This window comes from Pistacia vera, unplaced genomic scaffold, assembly GCF_008641045.1.
Source record: "Pistacia vera cultivar Batoury unplaced genomic scaffold, PisVer_v2 Contig406, whole genome shotgun sequence".
Classification (NCBI taxonomy): Eukaryota; Viridiplantae; Streptophyta; class Magnoliopsida; order Sapindales; family Anacardiaceae; genus Pistacia; species Pistacia vera.
Genome location: NW_022196231.1, coordinates 1,107,830 through 1,125,187, shown reverse-complemented (window position 1 = coordinate 1,125,187; position 17,358 = coordinate 1,107,830). Strand labels below are relative to the sequence as shown.

Here is a 17,358-nt window from a genome sequence, read left to right as displayed (position 1 = left end):
CACACTCAAGGTTTCCTATAGCGGCCTAGAATCGAGTTTTATGAAACGTATTCACCGGTGATATATGAAATTGCATTTAGATTTATAGTTACCTTATCAAATCTCACAAGCACTTAATATGCGTTTCATGAATATTATCACTATATACTTATACGACACATAAATATTGATTTTTATATAAAAATTGTTGAAGGATTCAAAATGTTTGAAGCAAATCGAAGAAATATGTATATCAAATATTGCTAGGTGGGTAGAAATAATCTAAACGAATATGATTAAGAGAATATTTGATGAAAGAAAGATACGTTAACTATCCCACATACTTATAAAGAAATTATTATTTAGTTTTGCCAACTGTGGTAATATATGTCGATGATATGCACTTAATTAATTAGGACTTTTGAAGAGTTCATAAAAGCTGTTGAGTATTTAAAAGGAAAATTTGAAATAAAGGATTTAGGGAAAGCAAACTACTATCTCAGCCTACAAATCGAGCATAGTGCAAATAAGTATTGATCTATCACTAAGCTTATATTGAAAAAGATCCTAAAATATTTTAATATGAATAAAGCTCATCCCTTGAGTACCCTAATGATGGGTCAGTCTCCTGATCCTAAGTAGGATCCATTTCGTCCTAAAGACAATGGGGTAAATATATTTGGTCTTGGAGTATCATATCTTAACAAAATTATTGTATCATTATGCTTAGCACAGTGTACGAGACTAAACATAGCATTTGCAGTCAACGTACTAATACTAGGTACCTTTTTTATCCTCACAAAGCATGTTTGCGAACAAGAAATAATTTTACTTAAATGGGGCAGCACCATCATGGAGCTCTTGCAAAGCAAACCTTGGTGCAACATCATTCAAAAATTTTGAGCACTTCTTGAAGTAAGTGGGGAATGCATATGTTACCGACATCAACTTTTGAGAAAATGGTGTATAGCATTGGCATGGGGGCTTAGCAAACAATCAAATTAAACAGTATCTCAACTAGTCCTATAGGGTATAAAAAAATGCTAGATATACAAAGACTCTTGTACAAAATGATGTGGCAGCTACCACACCACTAGTTTGTTAAAAGAAAGAGAAGATTGATGTGAAACTAGTGGTATGGCAGCTGCCACATCACTTTATACAAATACTCTTTGTAAAAGTCTTTGTACTTCTAGCATTACTTATAGGGTATATGAAAGCTTATATGAAAACTAATATTACATATAAGTAAACCAGTTCATACGTACCTCAATTAATCCTTTGAGACTCTAAAGTCAGCGGCCAAAAGCTTATATTGGACTCCTTTGTTCGTTTGCTATCAGACCGCTTAGTAGTGGCATATTAGACTCATTTGTTCTTTTGCTATAAGACCGCTTAGCGTTGATTTCTTTTATTTTGTTGACTTTAACTCCTTGCTATGTATTATTATTATATCATTTAAAAAAAAATTAAATTATAGTCCATATCATTTTAAAAAATGGTATTTAAAAAAAATATATCATTTTTTAAGAATGTAGATATTGCAATAAAATAGACAATGAAAACTTCTGAAAGAATAAATGCATAAGTATTACTTCCGTTGGAGAAATATGAGAGACGTAAAATTGATTTGATATTTGAGTTGTGGTCTTCACTCGGAGTCTCGGACTCTGCTTTCCTCTATCCAAAAAAAATCATGTCTGCTTTGTCAAACCAAAGCTTGGCATCTTTATTACCTTTAATTGACCGCCATTACTGCACTCATCACTTGTCAAAACCTCACTTCTTCCTCCTCCTCTCAAACTCCAAACCCTTTAAAACTTGTTTACCTCTCTGTGCAACCCCACCCATTTCCACTCCTCATTCTTCACCTCAAATTTTCCTGCCTTTTCTCCAAGAACAGGAACAACAACCAAACCCCAAGTCAAACCCACTCGAAGATGAACATGAACATGAAGAAGAAGAAGAAGAAGAAGACATCATCGATCCAATTCTCAATTTCTTCAAAACTCAAACCCCAAATCAAGACCCACCTCGCCTTGGCAAACTGTCTCTCCAAAAGAACCGCCGCTCTTCTTGGCATCTCTCTCCCCATATCAATTCCATTAATCAACCCGAAACTCCTATTGATTCTGATTTCGAGGACCTTTCCGTTCCAAAAGAAGAAAAACAACATACAGAGTCTTCACCCGATGGTCCTGTCGGTGAAATTTTACAAATTGCAAGGAATTTACCGGAGAATTCCACGTTAGGTGAAGTCTTAGGGGGTTATGAGGGAAGAGTTAGTAAAAGAGAGTGTGTTCAAATGTTGGGGTTGATGGCAGAGGAAGGTCTTTTGATGAGTTGCTTGTATTTTTATGAGTGGATGAGATTGCAGGAACCTTCGCTTGAGTCGCCACGCGCTTGTTCTGTTTTGTTTCCAATATTGGGGAGGGCTAGAAGGGGAGACCACTTGATGATTTTGTTTAAGAATTTGCCTCAAAGCAAGGAATTTAGAGACGTTCATGTTTATAATGCTGCTATATCAGGACTTTGTTCTTGTGGAAGGTATGAGATTCTTGGTACCTTCGTGGTGTGTTTATTATTATTTTTTTGTTATACTGGTTTGTTGATTTTGAACATGTGTATATGAATTAAGAATTTGATGAAACTTGAGAAGAACTAAATCCAAACTTTGAGTAGTGGAACACATATCCAAACAATTTCAATCAGTTAATCGAAGTATAATCATAAGTTTCTTATGCATGAGTTCATTTACACCCAAGACTGAATTATGCGATTTTCAGACTGTGCATGTTGTTGCTTTAATTTCTGGCCTTTGGCTCAATTGTATTTAATGGACAAATATACACAAAATTAGTTCGGAGCACCTACATTCTTTTATGTCATGAAAAACTAGTGTCGGGATTTTTTGTTGATAGTGGTTCTCTACTACTTTGAAGGAGCTTAGAGCTGTCCATATATTCTATTCAGCACAGGAGATAGGGATAAGTGTACTGCTTTGCTTTTCTGAAGCTTGATTCTTAAGTAGTGTATCTTGCAACTTCTCCTGATTATTATGCTTTTCATCAATGTAAATGGAGTGATTTTTGGATGGTTTGAAAAAAAAAAATAGAAGAGAAAAAAAATCCAAGTTTTGTAATGATATTAACAATTGTTTTCAAACGCTTGGTAGAACTCATTGCTGATTTCTGTCAACTTATATCAGGTATGATGATGCTTGCGAGGTGTACCAAACAATGGAAACAAATAATATCTGTCCAGATCATGTAACGTGTTCCATAATGATAACAGTGATGAGAAAAAATGGTCGTAGCGCAAAAGAAGCATGGGAATTCTTTGAGAAGATGAACAGAAAAGGAGTCAAATGGAGTGAAGAAGTTCTGGGTGCTCTGATAAAATCATTCTGTGATGAGGGGCTCAAGAATGAAGCCCTTATTATCCATATGGAAATGGAGAAGAAAGGAATCTATTCAAATGCCATTGTATATAACACTATTATGGATGCTTATTGTAAATCCAACCAAATTGAAGAAGCTGAAGGTCTTTTCCATGAGATGAAAACAAAAGGCGTTATGCCTACCTCTGTCACCTTTAACATCCTTATGGATGCATACAGTAGAAGAATGCAGCCTGAGATTGTTGAGAAGCTACTGTTAGAAATGCAGGACAGTGGATTGGAGCCAAATGCCAAATCATATACATGTCTTATCAGTGCGTATGGTAGGCAGAGGAAGATGAGTGATATGGCTGCTGATGCTTTCTTGAGGATGAAAAAAGTTGGCATAAAGCCAACTTCGCATTCTTATACAGCACTGATCCATGCTTATTCTGTCAATGGCTGGCATGAGAAAGCTTATATCACATTTGAAAACATGAAAAAGGAAGGTATTAAACCTTCCATAGAAACCTACACTGCACTGCTGGATGCATTTAGGCGTGCTGGTGACACTGAAACATTGATGAAAATATGGAAATTGATGATCAGTGAAAGAATTGAAGGCACTCGAGTGACATTTAACATTCTGCTTGATGGATTTGCTAAACAGGGTCAGTACATTGAAGCAAGGGATGTGGTCTATGAATTTGGGAGGAATGGCTTGCCGCCCACGTTAATGACATATAATATGCTGATTAATGCATATGGACGAGGAGGGCAAACCTCAAAGTTGCCACAGCTATTGAAAGAAATGGCAGCTCTCAATCTGAAAGCTGATTCAATTACTTATTCCACCATGATCTATGCCTTTGTCCGTGTTCGTGATTTTAAGAGGGCTTTTTTTTATCACAAGAAGATGGTAAAAAGCGGACAGGTCCCAGATGTGAAGTCGTATGAAAAGCTAAGGTCAATTTTGGATGTGAAAGCTGCAACAAAGAACAGAAAGGACAAGAGTGCTATACTTGGTATAATTAATAGCAAAATGGGCATGGTAAAAGCTAAGAGGAAGGGAAAGAAAGACGAATTCTGGAAGTACAAGAAAAGGCAGCCAAGAACTCAAGATCTACCCCGTGATGGACAGTAATTATATGCTATTCTTTGAGAAGATCATTATAAGAAACCTCAGTGGATCTAGTTGGCTCTCTCTAAAAGAAATCATTTTGCTATGTAACGCTTGTCCTTAGGATGGTTTGAATTTTTCCTTTGGAATGATTCTTCTCTACCAAGATATAATCTCAAAGTTCTCAACCATTGAAGGAAACATATCAACATCAAAAGGCTTCAGAAAAATTTTGCTATCCATTACCGAACCAGAAGATAGACTGCTGTGAATTTGTACCACTAACCTGGCAATCTTTAGGTAATTGTTCTATTTATGCTTTGATGTATATAGAAATTCTTTTGGTTCACTTAATCCCCATATATGAAATATATGACTTGGCTTACCTTTTAAGAAAGTTTTAGTTGACTTTAAGTTGTAGTAAATTGATTGATTAGGGTAATTCATGAACCTTTCATGGGATATCTGGCCTTTCCACAAACAAGCACCAAATTCTGATGTTTGATTTTAAGGGCAGATTTTAGTATAATACGGAAAAAAAAATGGAAGTCCTGAATCCCCCCATATTCAGAGAGTGGGCAATAAGGGGAGGGCGGTATAATAACCTTTGCAAGGAATTATCAAGAGATGCATGCATCTTGCAGAGGCCAAAGGCATTGCGGTAGCATCAATTTAGATCAAAGTTTATTATAATAATTACACTAAAACGTTCTCATATACATTCGGCCATGGGGAACACAAACCCACCAAGTCACAGTCAGACACACATGCTTCTCCTCTTTGCGAAAGATCCTTTAAACTTTTTAATGCAGTGGTATCAGTTTATACATGTCTGTTTTTATGATAAATTTTTCCATCTTGTCTCATGTGTGACCTAATCTACTATCTTCACAACCTCTCTTTTTTTGTTTTTTACGTTTAATAATTTGTTCTTTTGACGGGTGGAGTGTGGAGCTTGACCCTTGAGTAATTCTTCTTATCATCTCCATGTTGGTGACACCATCAAATTGTTCATTACAAGATTTAATTATGTTTTATGATACCCAACCCTTCCCTACCAAATTTGGACTCACATGCATTAACTAAACCCCAACTTCTTTGATTCTTTTCTTTGTAACTGAATGAAAATTGATGACGATCTACTGTTGAATACATGTGAAAGAAAACACTCTCTCTCTAGTAATCTGACCTCCACAAAAAATGCAATTGCCCCACAACCTCAAATCTCTTTAAATGTTTCACAATTGTCATCTCTACCACCATCAATAATTTTTTGTTTTTGGTAACCGAGGTGTCTGGCCAGTTTATACATACTTCAATTAATCTTTAGGGTTTATTGAACACCTTACAAACGCAAAGAATCAGATAAACCACATTGTTATTATGATAGATGACCTTAAGGTTTGAACTCAAGACTTTTAAAGAAGGGGAGGGAACAAATCTCTTTAACCGTCGGTCAACCCCTTGCAGCTACAACCATCAATATTCATGCATGCATTCGTTTCACATCCACTTTCTTTGATTCTTATTCAGAATACCTTATTAATTGTCATCAAAACTTATCAATAACAGGTGGTGAAAAAGCTTAGTTTAAATTATATATATATTTATTTCTTTTAATTATTTACAAGAATGATTACAGGATTTGTTGTTGCAAGTAAAATTGTTACTCGCATAATTATATGAAAACAACTATTCTCTAAATTCACCAATCCAAAGCCTTTGCTTAAAGGACTCTACCACTCATATTTAAACATTTAAATCATCATTCTCTCCAAGGGTAATTCCGTAATTCCACTTCACGAAAAACCCTAAATCAGATGCATTACACCCTACAGTACAGGTTCAGCCGGGTGGAAGCAGAAGATCGGTAACACCAATTAAAGTGGCTGTTGCTGTGATGACACGTGGCACCTAAACCGATAATATTCCTAAAACCCCCATGATGACCTGTACTCGTAACCGTAGCCTCCATATAAAAACCCCTTAATTCTCTCTCTCACTTTCATCCGCATCCATTTCTCTTCTTTTTCTTACTCTTGTTATACGGATTGAGACTAAGACACTAGGATTTGGATCCGCAATTACACCGAATCGGACCGTTGTTTTTATTGATCTAGGGTTTGTGATTGGAAGATTCGTATTCATTTGGTTCTCTCTTTTTTTATTTGACGCTTGAGTCGGAGTGTCCGACTTGGAGATCCGATTTGCTCCTCCTGTCTTGGCTCGAGATCCGGGCCAAGCACAGAAGAGTCGTATTCGGGTTCTGGATTCAGTCTTCTTCGAGTATACACACTGGTACACAAAACTCTCTCTTTTATCTATTATCTTGCTTTTCGTTTTTTAGTCTAGGTTTTTGTTTTGTTTTGGCTTCAAGAAAATAACAGTTGGCGCTGCACTGTTATAATAAACTAAACTAGAAATATGTTATAGTTTTCTTTCTCTTCTCTTTAATTTTATCATATCACCGTTTTCTTTCTGCTTTTACTGCAGTGATTCGCTGCATTGTTTTTTCGTTTCTGCTATTTCCGTTTAAGTTTTGAATATTTATTAATTAGTTAATATATATATTTTTTTAAAGTAGCATTTGTAGGGCTTGTATGTATATTGTAATGAGGCAATCTAATGTTGTGTTATTCTTTAGAGATTTAACTCATATAGGTTTGGTGAGTGAAAATGGCGTCAAATGAGGGATTTCTAACTGACGAGCAGAGGGAAATGTTGAAAATTGCTAGCCAAAATTTCGAGATTTTATCATCGTCTCCGAAGTCTCCATCATCATTGCTGTCTGACCATCAGTTGAAAGTTCCTTTTGCTGGTAAAGCACCCACTGCTGGAATTGCGGTAAGGCATATGCGTAGGTCACACTCTGGAAAGTTTGTTCGCGTGAAGAAGGGTGAGTGCATTTAAACCAGTTTAACCATTTATCTTTTTACTCTAATTATTTAGTCATTTTGATGAATGCATGAATGGGAACGGTATCTGTCGGATCTTCTTTACTGAAATGTGTTAGGTTTAGTTATAACATTTAGAAATATATTATAGAGATTTTCTCATAGTAGAAGCCTACAAGCAACGCCCTCACTTTATGATTGATTATGGTATTTATTTATTTTATTTGGGGGCTTTTTTATCCTCTGAAGTGGTGCAGGGATGCTGGTGTGGTGTCTTTCTTTATGCTTGTTTATATTTTATTATATAGCTAAATACAAACTATAGAAATGATTTATCTTACTATCAACAATAATAAGATATATGGTCATGTTATTTTGGAATTAAATTTAGATTTATGTTGCATCAATTGTAAAAGCCATGAACTCTATGGCTGAAATGTTTGGTGGTCTTTTGACCTACTAATGGACCTGCTTTCTCTTTCTCTTTCTCTTTTTTGGGTTCCATGGAGAGAAAGCTTAAGCTTACTTGACCCTGTACTTTCTACCTTAATTAGAGTTTATGTGACTGTACAGCTGCTCTACAAAATAAAAAGAGTTAATTCTCTACATCTAGTAGAAGCAGATACTTGGGAATGTTTTCATGAATTTTTAGCAATAATATGGAGAGTTAATGGACTTGGTCTTGATTTTGGCATGCGATTCAAGTGTTAATCATCATCTTCCACTTAATGAAAACAATTTTTTTATTTTCTTCTGTGTTAGTGTTAGTGGGGTTTCAGGATGCTCCATGCACTTGGCTGTTGATCATTTATAAAGGTTGGAATAAAAGAAAAAAAAAAAAGAAAAAAAATTGATAACTGTCATTTTAATGTTTTAACTGTGTTCGTAAGTGGTTCTGCATGTGGTTTCATTATTCTGTCTCCTCTGTCGTAGTGCGGAGAGAAGGGCTTTAGATAATCTTCTGGCTTAGATTGGTGATTCTGATTTCAACTATAAACATCATTTTTTTCCCCATATTTACTTGGGACATCTTGCATGTTTCTCAATTATCTTTAGTTTATCGAACTTGATGAATTTCTAGGTACCTCTCTCAAGTAATAACACTTTACATGCTGACTGTTAGTTGGAACAAATAGAATTTATATGGTTCAATTATTTTTTGCTCTATAATACTTTCTAGACTTCTAGGTTTATAATTTTCCTTGTCTTTTTTTTTTTTTTTAAATAAATTCTCTTGCTTCCCTTTTTTCCATGGCAGTTTCTCTTTGGATTAAATGTTTTTATCTAATGCCTGATGTTAGTTTGTCTTGTAGTGCATTAACAAGAAAAATACTTTTAAGTGCTGTGAAGCTGCAGAAAACAAACCGTGTGCTGTTTACAGTAATTGACTATGTGGTTTATATAATCTTTCATTGTCAAGCAAGAGAGTAGTTAGAAATCACACTTTACGTATGTCAATATATGTATGGTTGGACTTCTTTTCCTATGCTAACCCAAACTTTACTGGATGATGGTGAATGGTGCTGGTTTGCTTTTTTATTATTATTTTTTTTATGCCTCCTTATTTACTTGTATTGGTAGCATCCATGAATGTTCTAGCTCAAATGGAGCATTTCCTATTCATTTGATGTTGATTGGCTCCTGAACTTTTTGGCTTATGGATACAGATGGTGCTGTGGCAAGGGAACGTGGGGCAAACTTCTTGACACTAATGTGGATTCTCATATAGACAGGAATGACCCTAACTATGACAGTGGAGAGGTAATTGTTTTTTTCTTACTGATTTATCATTTCTTTATTAATGTTTTTTCAATTAGTACTAGGAATTTAGTCTTTTAGTATTTTTTAGCATGTTTGTGTGCTGGTAACTAGTTAGTGGAATGGATTTTACCTGTTTTACTCACCATAAAAGATTTTCATTGATGATTTGTTGTTAATCATATATTTCTCTTCTTTTATCCTTCATTTTAATGGAACCATATCAACTTGTGGAGCAACCATCTCAGACCCCTTGGATGATTACAAAAAAGCTGTTGTTACCATCATAGAGGAATACTTCAGTGCTGGTGATGTGGAGGGGGCTGCATCTGACCTTAGAGAACTTGGCTCCAATGAATATCATCCTTATTTCATAAAGCGGCTCGTTTCCATGGCCATGGATAGGCATGTAAGGAGAAAGAAATGGCTTCAGTTCTGCTTTCAGCTTATATGCTGATTTTTATTAGCCCAGCTCAGATTAGGGATGGCTTTGTCATTCTTCTTGATCTGCTGATGACCTTGCTGTCGACATACTAGATGCAGTTGCTATCCTTGCTTTATTTGTAGCTCGTGCTGTGTTTGATGATATTCTTCCTCCGGCTTTCCTCACAAGAGCAAAGAAGACACTTCCTGAATCCTCCAAGGGATTTCAGGTTATCCAAACTGCAGAAAAGAGCTACCTCTCGGCTCCACATCAGCTGAACTTGTGGAGGAGGTGGAGGTAGCACTCACATCACTGTTAAGAAGTGAAGAAAAAGATTGCTGATCTGTTGAGGGAATATGTAGAGAGTGGTGATACTGTTGAAGCATGTAGGTGCATAAGGAGTTGGGCGTTTCATTCTTCCATCATGAAGTGGTGAAAAGGGCTTTGGTTCTTGCCATGGAGATTCGAACAGCTGAGCCGCTTATATTAAGTTGTTGAAGGAAGCTGCTGAGAAGGCCTGATTAGTTCCAGTCAAATGGGAAAAGGGTTTGCTAGGTTAAAGAGAGTCTCAATGACCTTGCTCTTGACATTCCGTCTGCAAAAACCTTGTTCCAATCGCTTATTCCCATAGCCATCTCTGAAGGATGGCTTGATGCTTCTTTCACAAATCGTCAGGTGAAGATGGAAATGTACAAAAGAAAGTGAAAGGTAAGGCGGTACAAGGAAGAAGTCGTGACCATAATTCATGAGTATTTTCTTTCAGATGACATTCCTGAACTCATCCGGAGTCTTGAAGATCTGGGGCTCCTGAATTGAACCCAATATTCCTGAAGAAGCTGATCACCCTTGCTATGGACAGAAAGAATAGAGAGAAGAAATGGCATCAGTTTTGCTTTCTGCTCTTCACATTGAGATCTTTTCAACTGAAGATATTGTAAATGGCTTTGTCTTGCTCCTCGAATCTGCAGAAGATACAGCTTAGACATTCTGGATGCTTCAAATGAGCTTGCTCTTTTTCTGGCGAGGGCGTGATTGATGAGTCCTGGCTCCTCTGAATTTAGAAGAGATTGGCAGCAAGTTGCCACCAAATTGTAGTGGGAGTGAGACTGTGCATATGGCTCGATCACTCATTGCTGCCCGTCATGCTGGTGAGAGGATCCTTCGGTGCTGGGGAGGTGGGACTGGCTGGGCTGTGGAGGATGCAAAGGACAAGTAATGAAGCTCCTAGAAGAGTAGAAGTGGGGGCGTTGTAGGTGAAGCTTGCCAGTGTATCCGTGATCTTGGAATGCCTTTTTTCAACCATGAGGTGGTGAGAAGGCGCTAGTTATGGCTATGGAGAAGAAATGATAGGATGCTTGACCTGTTGCAGGAATGCTTCAGTGAAGGGTTAATCACTATCAATCAGATGACGAAAGGGTTTACCAGGATCAAGGATGGTCTCGATGATCTGGCCCTTGACATTCCAATGCAAAGGAGAAATTCAGTTTCTATGTTGAGTATGCCCAGAAGAAAGGGTGGCTGCTGTGTTCATTTGGTTCATTGGCCGCAGATGCTTCGCCCATCACAGTGGCAGCAACTTGAGAAGAGAAGATTATATCTCCCATTTGTATCTCTCTTGGATGTTTGTTGCCCATTACGATTACCTCTTGTACCGTTAAATGGAAGTTGAAAGGTGGATAGTGTAGATGATATGGGATAGTTGGATTCCTTCAGATGTTTTCTTTTTTTGGTGATCATCCGATGGAGATTCTTGTGATCCCATCCAGTGTATAAAGTTGGTGCTTTAGGATCATGTCAGTATCAAGAAGTATTATGTTGATTTAGATTTTTAGAAAATGGGCGGTATGATATGATATTCCTGAGACATCCGCTATATGATGTTAAGACGACATTATTATTTCTATTTTCAAATATCTCGGCTCTTTTTCCACTGTTATTTTTTGTCCTTTGGTTAGACGATTTTGGTATGAATCATTTCTTCTGGTGAAATTGATAATCATGGTAAATTTATGATTGTGGAAATTAATGTGATCTTAGTTAGATAGGATAAATTTACAACTCCTCAAAATTTAACATTCATAAATAAAAAGATCAATGTTAAATTCTATTATAGAGTAAACGACTTTTTCACACCCAAGGTTTGTGATAAGACCTCTTCACCCCAACTCATCCAACTCAAATTTACAAAAGGAAAAAAAAGGACAAATAGCATGGTGTGTAAGTCAGAGTTGGTTATCCACGTGACAATAACAATGGAATTGGTGTGACGTTTGTAAGTATAAATTGAGGGATAACAATTGTAAAGGGTAGAGAATATTTTAATTAGATATTAGAAGAGAGGCCTCTAGCTTCTCGAATTGCTAGGTTATCTTTACATTCATTGTTTCCTTTCTTGTTCTTTATTACCATTGTTATTCATTTCTTTTATCAATCAATATAGAGGTACAGTAAAACATTTTCATAGTCATAATGGTGGGATTAACTAATTTTATTACTATTAGGAGGTTATAATTTAATAGAGGTGTAGTTAAAAAAATTTCTTATTTCATAATTCATGTTTTAGTAATACAATATTAGGATTTCAATTCATGTTTTAATAATATTAGAGTTTCAATTAAGCGTTTCAATTGCCTACTTTTGAAACGGATAGAAGATCGTGTTTTGAAACCAATAAAGATAACTGTCCTTGATGGAATTGTAAAGACAGTTACTGCATGACAATTGATGTGAAGCCACAAACAATTGCCAATTGTTTAAAACATTACAAAATTAGAACCCTCAATGTTGATGAATTGCAAGTTACAAATGAAGTAGATGAGGAGAATCAAAGAGTCATTGTAGAATTGAATGATCAAATTCGACAACTTTACTACACTAATCGAATAATTATTAATGTCTTCCTTAATCATCCAAATAAGTAACAAGTTATGTATACTTTAACAAAAGAAGAAATCATCTCTACAATTAAACAAGAAGAGAAAAGAAATAATTATGAGGATGATAGTACATAAATACAAAAAGTTTCATGTCAAGAAGCTCTAAACATGCTTGAAAAACTAGAAATGTTTTAACTTTAACAAGAAAATACCCATGCTAGCGAGTAATGTACCTGCAAGTTAAAAGATGTGATAACAACTCTAAAGTATAAATTATTATCTCAAACAACTTTAGATAAATATTTTATTTTATCTTAAATTTTTAATGTAACATACAATATTTTTTTTTTTGCAATATACAGATAATTATTACTATGTGGAGACAATTTTCCTTAAAACGGGAATTAGAAAGATTATAACTTATTACAATGTGGAGTTTATTCTTATTTATAACTATGTCAAATTGGGAATAAAATTTTTTATGACTATGTAAAGTTTATTCCTATATAGAGTATCACTATAAAGAGGTTTTACTGTATATTCCTATTAACAACCTTTTCAATTGTTACTGAATTGTGTTGGAATATTGCTCTGTTTGGGTATATTATACTTGGCTTGGGTTGTGTTGAGTGTTAAGCATCCAGGTTCCCATCAGTTTGCCTTCATAACACTTTTCTATCCAAAAAATTTCAAAATATCACTTTATTACCCAAAGTATAGTTATGTTAGTAAATTTCGTTGTGAAGAAGGATATGATGGTCAAAAGTATGTTTTAAGTAAGGGTAGGATGGTCAATTAACCTACTTTACAAAACCCCCCTACCACCCAAATCAACTCAATCTCTTTATCTTTTGCATAACCTCACCTTAGTCGGCATCGCCGCCAGTCGTTTTGGTGCTGTTTTCCATCGATTTCTTCATCCCTTTCATCCATTGAGCCATTCCCCAACAAATCTGCCCAAGATCTGACCAAAATCAAACTTTTGTCCGCAAAATCCTCCATCCCTCTGCAACCAACCTAGGCCTTATTGGCCCTTTTTCGACGTCGACAACTGCCCTCGATGCCACCAAAACACTCCCCTCAACCTTCTGAACGAAACCCATCTTTTCCCCTCCCTATTCATCCCGCTAATCGCTAGCTATAGTCCACTATTGTGGTCGCATGATTTTTGCCAGTTTCAATCGATTCCTTCATTGGAAACCACCCCCCTCACCATCATTCTTCTAACCGGCACCCCTTCTCCAAAACCCCCCCAACAACCCCAACACCGCTCACTCACCGATTGTTGCCTTCCTTTCTAGGGTTTGTTTCTTTGCAAAATTGGGGTTTTTACTCGTTTGATGAAATTAGGGTATTTTGGAGGTTGATTCTTGAAATTGGAAGTTGTAGAAGTGTTTTGTGTGTGTGGATTTGATTTTTCCGGCTGCTGGCGACCCCCTATCAACGAATTTCTAAAGCTCTAAGCCACGCCCACCAATTGCTCGACGAAAGTCCCAAGCCAATTTCCAACAACCCACACCTGTGCGATTGCCCCTGTGCACACGCCGATGAACCTCCATTGTCGGATTTTGGAGAGTTGTTTTTTTTTTTTACTATTGATTGGAATTGATTGAATGGTGGGTTGATTGATTAAAAAAAATAGACTAGATGGTGGTGGTGGTGGAGCAGAAAGAGGAGGAGGTAGAGGTGATTCTAGCTATCATGGAGGCTAAAAAGAGAAGACGAAGAGAGAAGGGTATTTTTGTCTTTACAATGAATATCATTGTATTTAACGGAAAATAACGTTTGGATAGTAAAGTGGTATTTTGAAACTTTTTGGGTGGGAAAGTGTCATTAAGGCAAACCTTGGGTGGGAAAAAGTTGTTTACTCCTGTTATAATCAATTCCTAATTGTGAAGCCAAGAGATACAGTAGAATAGTGACTTAGTGAGTGTTAGTACTACAATTTGGTTTCATTTAGTAAGAATCAAATACTTTACTAAAGGTTGAAATGGTCAAATCAAAATATCTATAGTTCTATACTAATTTTTATTTGCCCTAATATAATTCAATTTAGGTCTAAGCCCAATAGGCCAATGCTAGGACACTTACAGCAAAACCTTGTTCCTCAATCCTGTATCACTGGATTCTGGACAAATGGAACCCAAACTCCCCGTAAAAGCAGAAGTGGGAACCGTAGACACCTCCACAGATGATATCTCCACCACTCTTCAGCCCCCTAAGGTGTTCGTTTTAGCTGACCTCAACGTTAATCCACCGGAAACCGACGGCGAACCCTCAGCTCCCGACCTCTCTAAGTAATTTCACTCTTTTACAGTTCCTCTCAATATTTCTAATGTTTGATATCTAATTCAAGTCTCGGAAGGTATAAATTTTAAAATAGAAAAATTAGGGGGCTAACTTGCACTTTTGTGTTTATACGCTTGTTTTCATTAAACGTAGGTTGATGAATGAGGATAGTAATCCTAGTCAAAAAGAGACGGATTTAGCAGAAGGAGAAGGTAAAAAACTGAACAAATTGGGTAAATGTCGCTCAAGAATTAGTAGGTTAGATTCCTCTCTTGATTATGGAGGTGATGGGGATGGGGATCAGCCTGGTCAAGGGACTACCTCTTCTCGTGAAGAAAAAGTAAGCAGTCTTAAAACGGTGAGTTTCGTTTTTAATTTGTTGCATTCACTCTTTGCCTGTGTTTAGTCTTCAGCAATAGTGACAAAAGAAATTGCTTGTTCATGACTTTGTCTCTGATAGTTTGTGTGTGCTTCTTTTGATTCTGCTTTTTATGTCTTAGAGATGTAATTTGGATATTTTATGGAGATGAAAAATATATGATGGTGCATCTAGTCGTTTACCGGTTTGTTAGTAGAAGGTTTATCGACCCATGAATTTTAAATAGATTTGAAGTCACTGTGTCCGCTTTCTTGAAACACCGTTTACACCAAACCTTTCTTCTTTTGATCTTATTTTCTGTTTGACTACATAACTCAATATTTGTATAGTTATTGGATAATCTATTCCACTTATCTTTGAGTAAGGTAATTGTGTTGGATAGGCTATATTTTCTTCATCCTTATAGTTTGTCATACATTCTTTAGAATACTGATGATGCCATTTGATGTTCTCAAATTCTTTACATGCTAGTAGGGCTTAGTACATGTAGCGAGGAAAATGCCGAAAAATGCCCATGCTCATTTTCTGCTTGGCCTGATGTATCAAAGGTTAGGTCAGCCTCAAAAGGTAGCTTTTGAATATCACCGTTCTCTTTGTTTTGGTCAAATCAATTTTACATTGACTTAATACTGGAATATTTTTAGGCTATATTGGCATATGAGAAGGCAGAAGAGATTCTTCTCCGCTGTGAGGCAGAAATTGCTAGGCCAGATTTGCTTTCATTGGTCCAAATTCATCATGCACAGGTGCAGTAATCTATTTTAATCTACTGTATATTTCCATCTGTAAAGTTTGTTATCTGTTAATTTGTTCCCTTCCTTATTTTGTTATTTTGAATTTTGAAATTAGAAGTAACATGATTGTATCTGGTGTTGCTGATTTGTATAACATGTTATATCCACTGTGTAGTGCATTCTACTTGAAAGTAGTTCGGGGGAAAATAGTTTGGATAAAGAACTTGAACCTGAAGAGCTTGAGGAAATTCTTTCCAAACTGAAGGATTCAATGCAATCAGATATAAGGCAGGCAGTTTTATGGAATACCTTAGGGTTGTTACTACTAAAAACTGGCCGTCTGCAGGTATATTATGTAATTGTTGTTATTGTTCACATTCGTGTTTTTCACATTTCATGTTCTGATATTGACTTTATTATGTTGTTCAGAGTTCTATATCAGTTTTATCATCTTTATTGGCTCTGGACCCCAATAACCATGACTGCCTTGGAAACCTTGGGATTGCTTACCTTCAAAGGTATAAAATTGCACTGTTAGCTTATCTACTTCAAACGTGTGTACTGTGGTAAAAAAATTTTCATCGTGTGAACTTCACATTTATGAAGCATGTTTATCTCCCTTATAGAAGCTTCAATTTGTCATTAAATCACTGGAAAGTTTCTAAATATTTTTCACTTGATAAAATGGTAATACTTGTACTATGGACTGACTTTATGTGAAGAAGCATGATTCCTCAGTCATGGTTATCCAATTTGCTTTGTGGTTATGGTACACATGAGTTTATCAATATATTATGCCTTTTACTTAGCTTCTCCAGTAATGCAACCTTTTCAGATTATCTGTAGTTTGGGAGACAATAGAATAAAGTTTCTGTTGGGTTTCTTCCTTGATGTTTTCTTGTTTCTATCTTCCAGTGGAAATTTGGAGCTAACAGAAAAATGTTTTCAAGATCTGATACTAAAAGATCAAAATCATCCTGCTGCCTTAATCAACTATGCCGCCCTTCTTTTGTGTAAATATGGTTCAGTTGTTGCAGGTATGTTTTATATAGTTTTAATTCCATGTTTCATGAATTCTGTTGACCTCATTGTCATAAAGCTCAGTGGAAACATTTTGAAGATTGTGGTTGATGATGTAATTAAGTTTCTTCTAGAATTTGCTTCGTCTTTGTTGTTGTTATTAGTTTGTTAAACTAACCTATTTTGCTATGCATTCTTGTTAATTGTCAGGAGCTGGTGCAAATGCTGGTGAAAGTGCTTGTTCGGATCAGGTTGCAGCTGTTAATGTTGCAAAGGAGTGTTTGCTAGCAGCATTAAAAGTGGATCCCAAAGCAGCACATATATGGGCAAATCTAGCTAATGCATATTATATGACTGGTGACCACAGAAGTTCTGGCAAGTGCTTGGAGAAGGTGCTCACGGCTCTTTGCTACAATCATTTATAGCCTCTTTTTTGAGGTTGTTTGTTTGTTTCCTTCAACATTTGATGGAATAGTTTTCATCTTTGTTTTTTCTAGACAAAAAGT

At 36.1% G+C, this 17,358-nt stretch overlaps 3 protein-coding genes and 1 pseudogene across 3 annotated transcripts in view; all 4 read left to right on the top strand.

Moving 5' to 3' along the window:
* The first annotated feature begins 1,581 nt into the window (after nucleotides 1-1,581).
* On the top strand, nucleotides 1,582-5,311 carry LOC116142249 (pentatricopeptide repeat-containing protein At5g50280, chloroplastic). Its single transcript, XM_031427691.1, has 2 exons — nucleotides 1,582-2,526; nucleotides 3,188-5,311. The coding sequence occupies exons 1-2, from the start codon at nucleotides 1,676-1,678 to the stop codon at nucleotides 4,500-4,502; spliced, it is 2,166 nt and encodes a 721-aa protein (XP_031283551.1). The 5' UTR covers nucleotides 1,582-1,675; the 3' UTR covers nucleotides 4,503-5,311.
* A 1,805-nt stretch (nucleotides 5,312-7,116) lies between these two features.
* Nucleotides 7,117-17,358, top strand: part of LOC116142233 (MA3 DOMAIN-CONTAINING TRANSLATION REGULATORY FACTOR 1-like) — a 20,996-nt gene continuing 10,754 nt past the window's right edge. The window contains exon 1 of the mRNA XM_031427667.1: nucleotides 7,117-7,154. The gene's annotated coding sequence lies outside the window, so the exon portion shown is untranslated. The remainder of the gene's footprint in view (nucleotides 7,155-17,358) is intronic.
* LOC116142286 lies at nucleotides 7,134-11,135 on the top strand (annotated as a pseudogene).
* The window catches only part of LOC116142234 (probable UDP-N-acetylglucosamine--peptide N-acetylglucosaminyltransferase SPINDLY), a 21,840-nt gene continuing 19,035 nt past the window's right edge, over nucleotides 14,554-17,358 (top strand). The window contains exons 1-8 of the mRNA XM_031427669.1: nucleotides 14,554-14,727; nucleotides 14,873-15,077; nucleotides 15,573-15,665; nucleotides 15,743-15,844; nucleotides 16,008-16,178; nucleotides 16,262-16,350; nucleotides 16,748-16,869; nucleotides 17,063-17,244. Of these exons, the coding sequence (XP_031283529.1) occupies nucleotides 14,567-14,727; nucleotides 14,873-15,077; nucleotides 15,573-15,665; nucleotides 15,743-15,844; nucleotides 16,008-16,178; nucleotides 16,262-16,350; nucleotides 16,748-16,869; nucleotides 17,063-17,244 (1,125 nt within the window). The 5' untranslated portion in view covers nucleotides 14,554-14,566. The remainder of the gene's footprint in view (nucleotides 14,728-14,872; nucleotides 15,078-15,572; nucleotides 15,666-15,742; nucleotides 15,845-16,007; nucleotides 16,179-16,261; nucleotides 16,351-16,747; nucleotides 16,870-17,062; nucleotides 17,245-17,358) is intronic.

What these genes read in the sequence shown, in the direction of transcription:
- LOC116142249 (XM_031427691.1), top strand. Translation starts at nt 1,676, where the DNA reads ATGTCTGCTTTGTCAAACCAAAGCTTGGCATCTTTATTACCTTTAATT. An exon ending in GGACTTTGTTCTTGTGGAAG is followed by an intron (nt 2,527 to 3,187) that starts GTATGAGATTCT and finishes AACTTATATCAG; the next exon opens with GTATGATGATGCTTGCGAGG.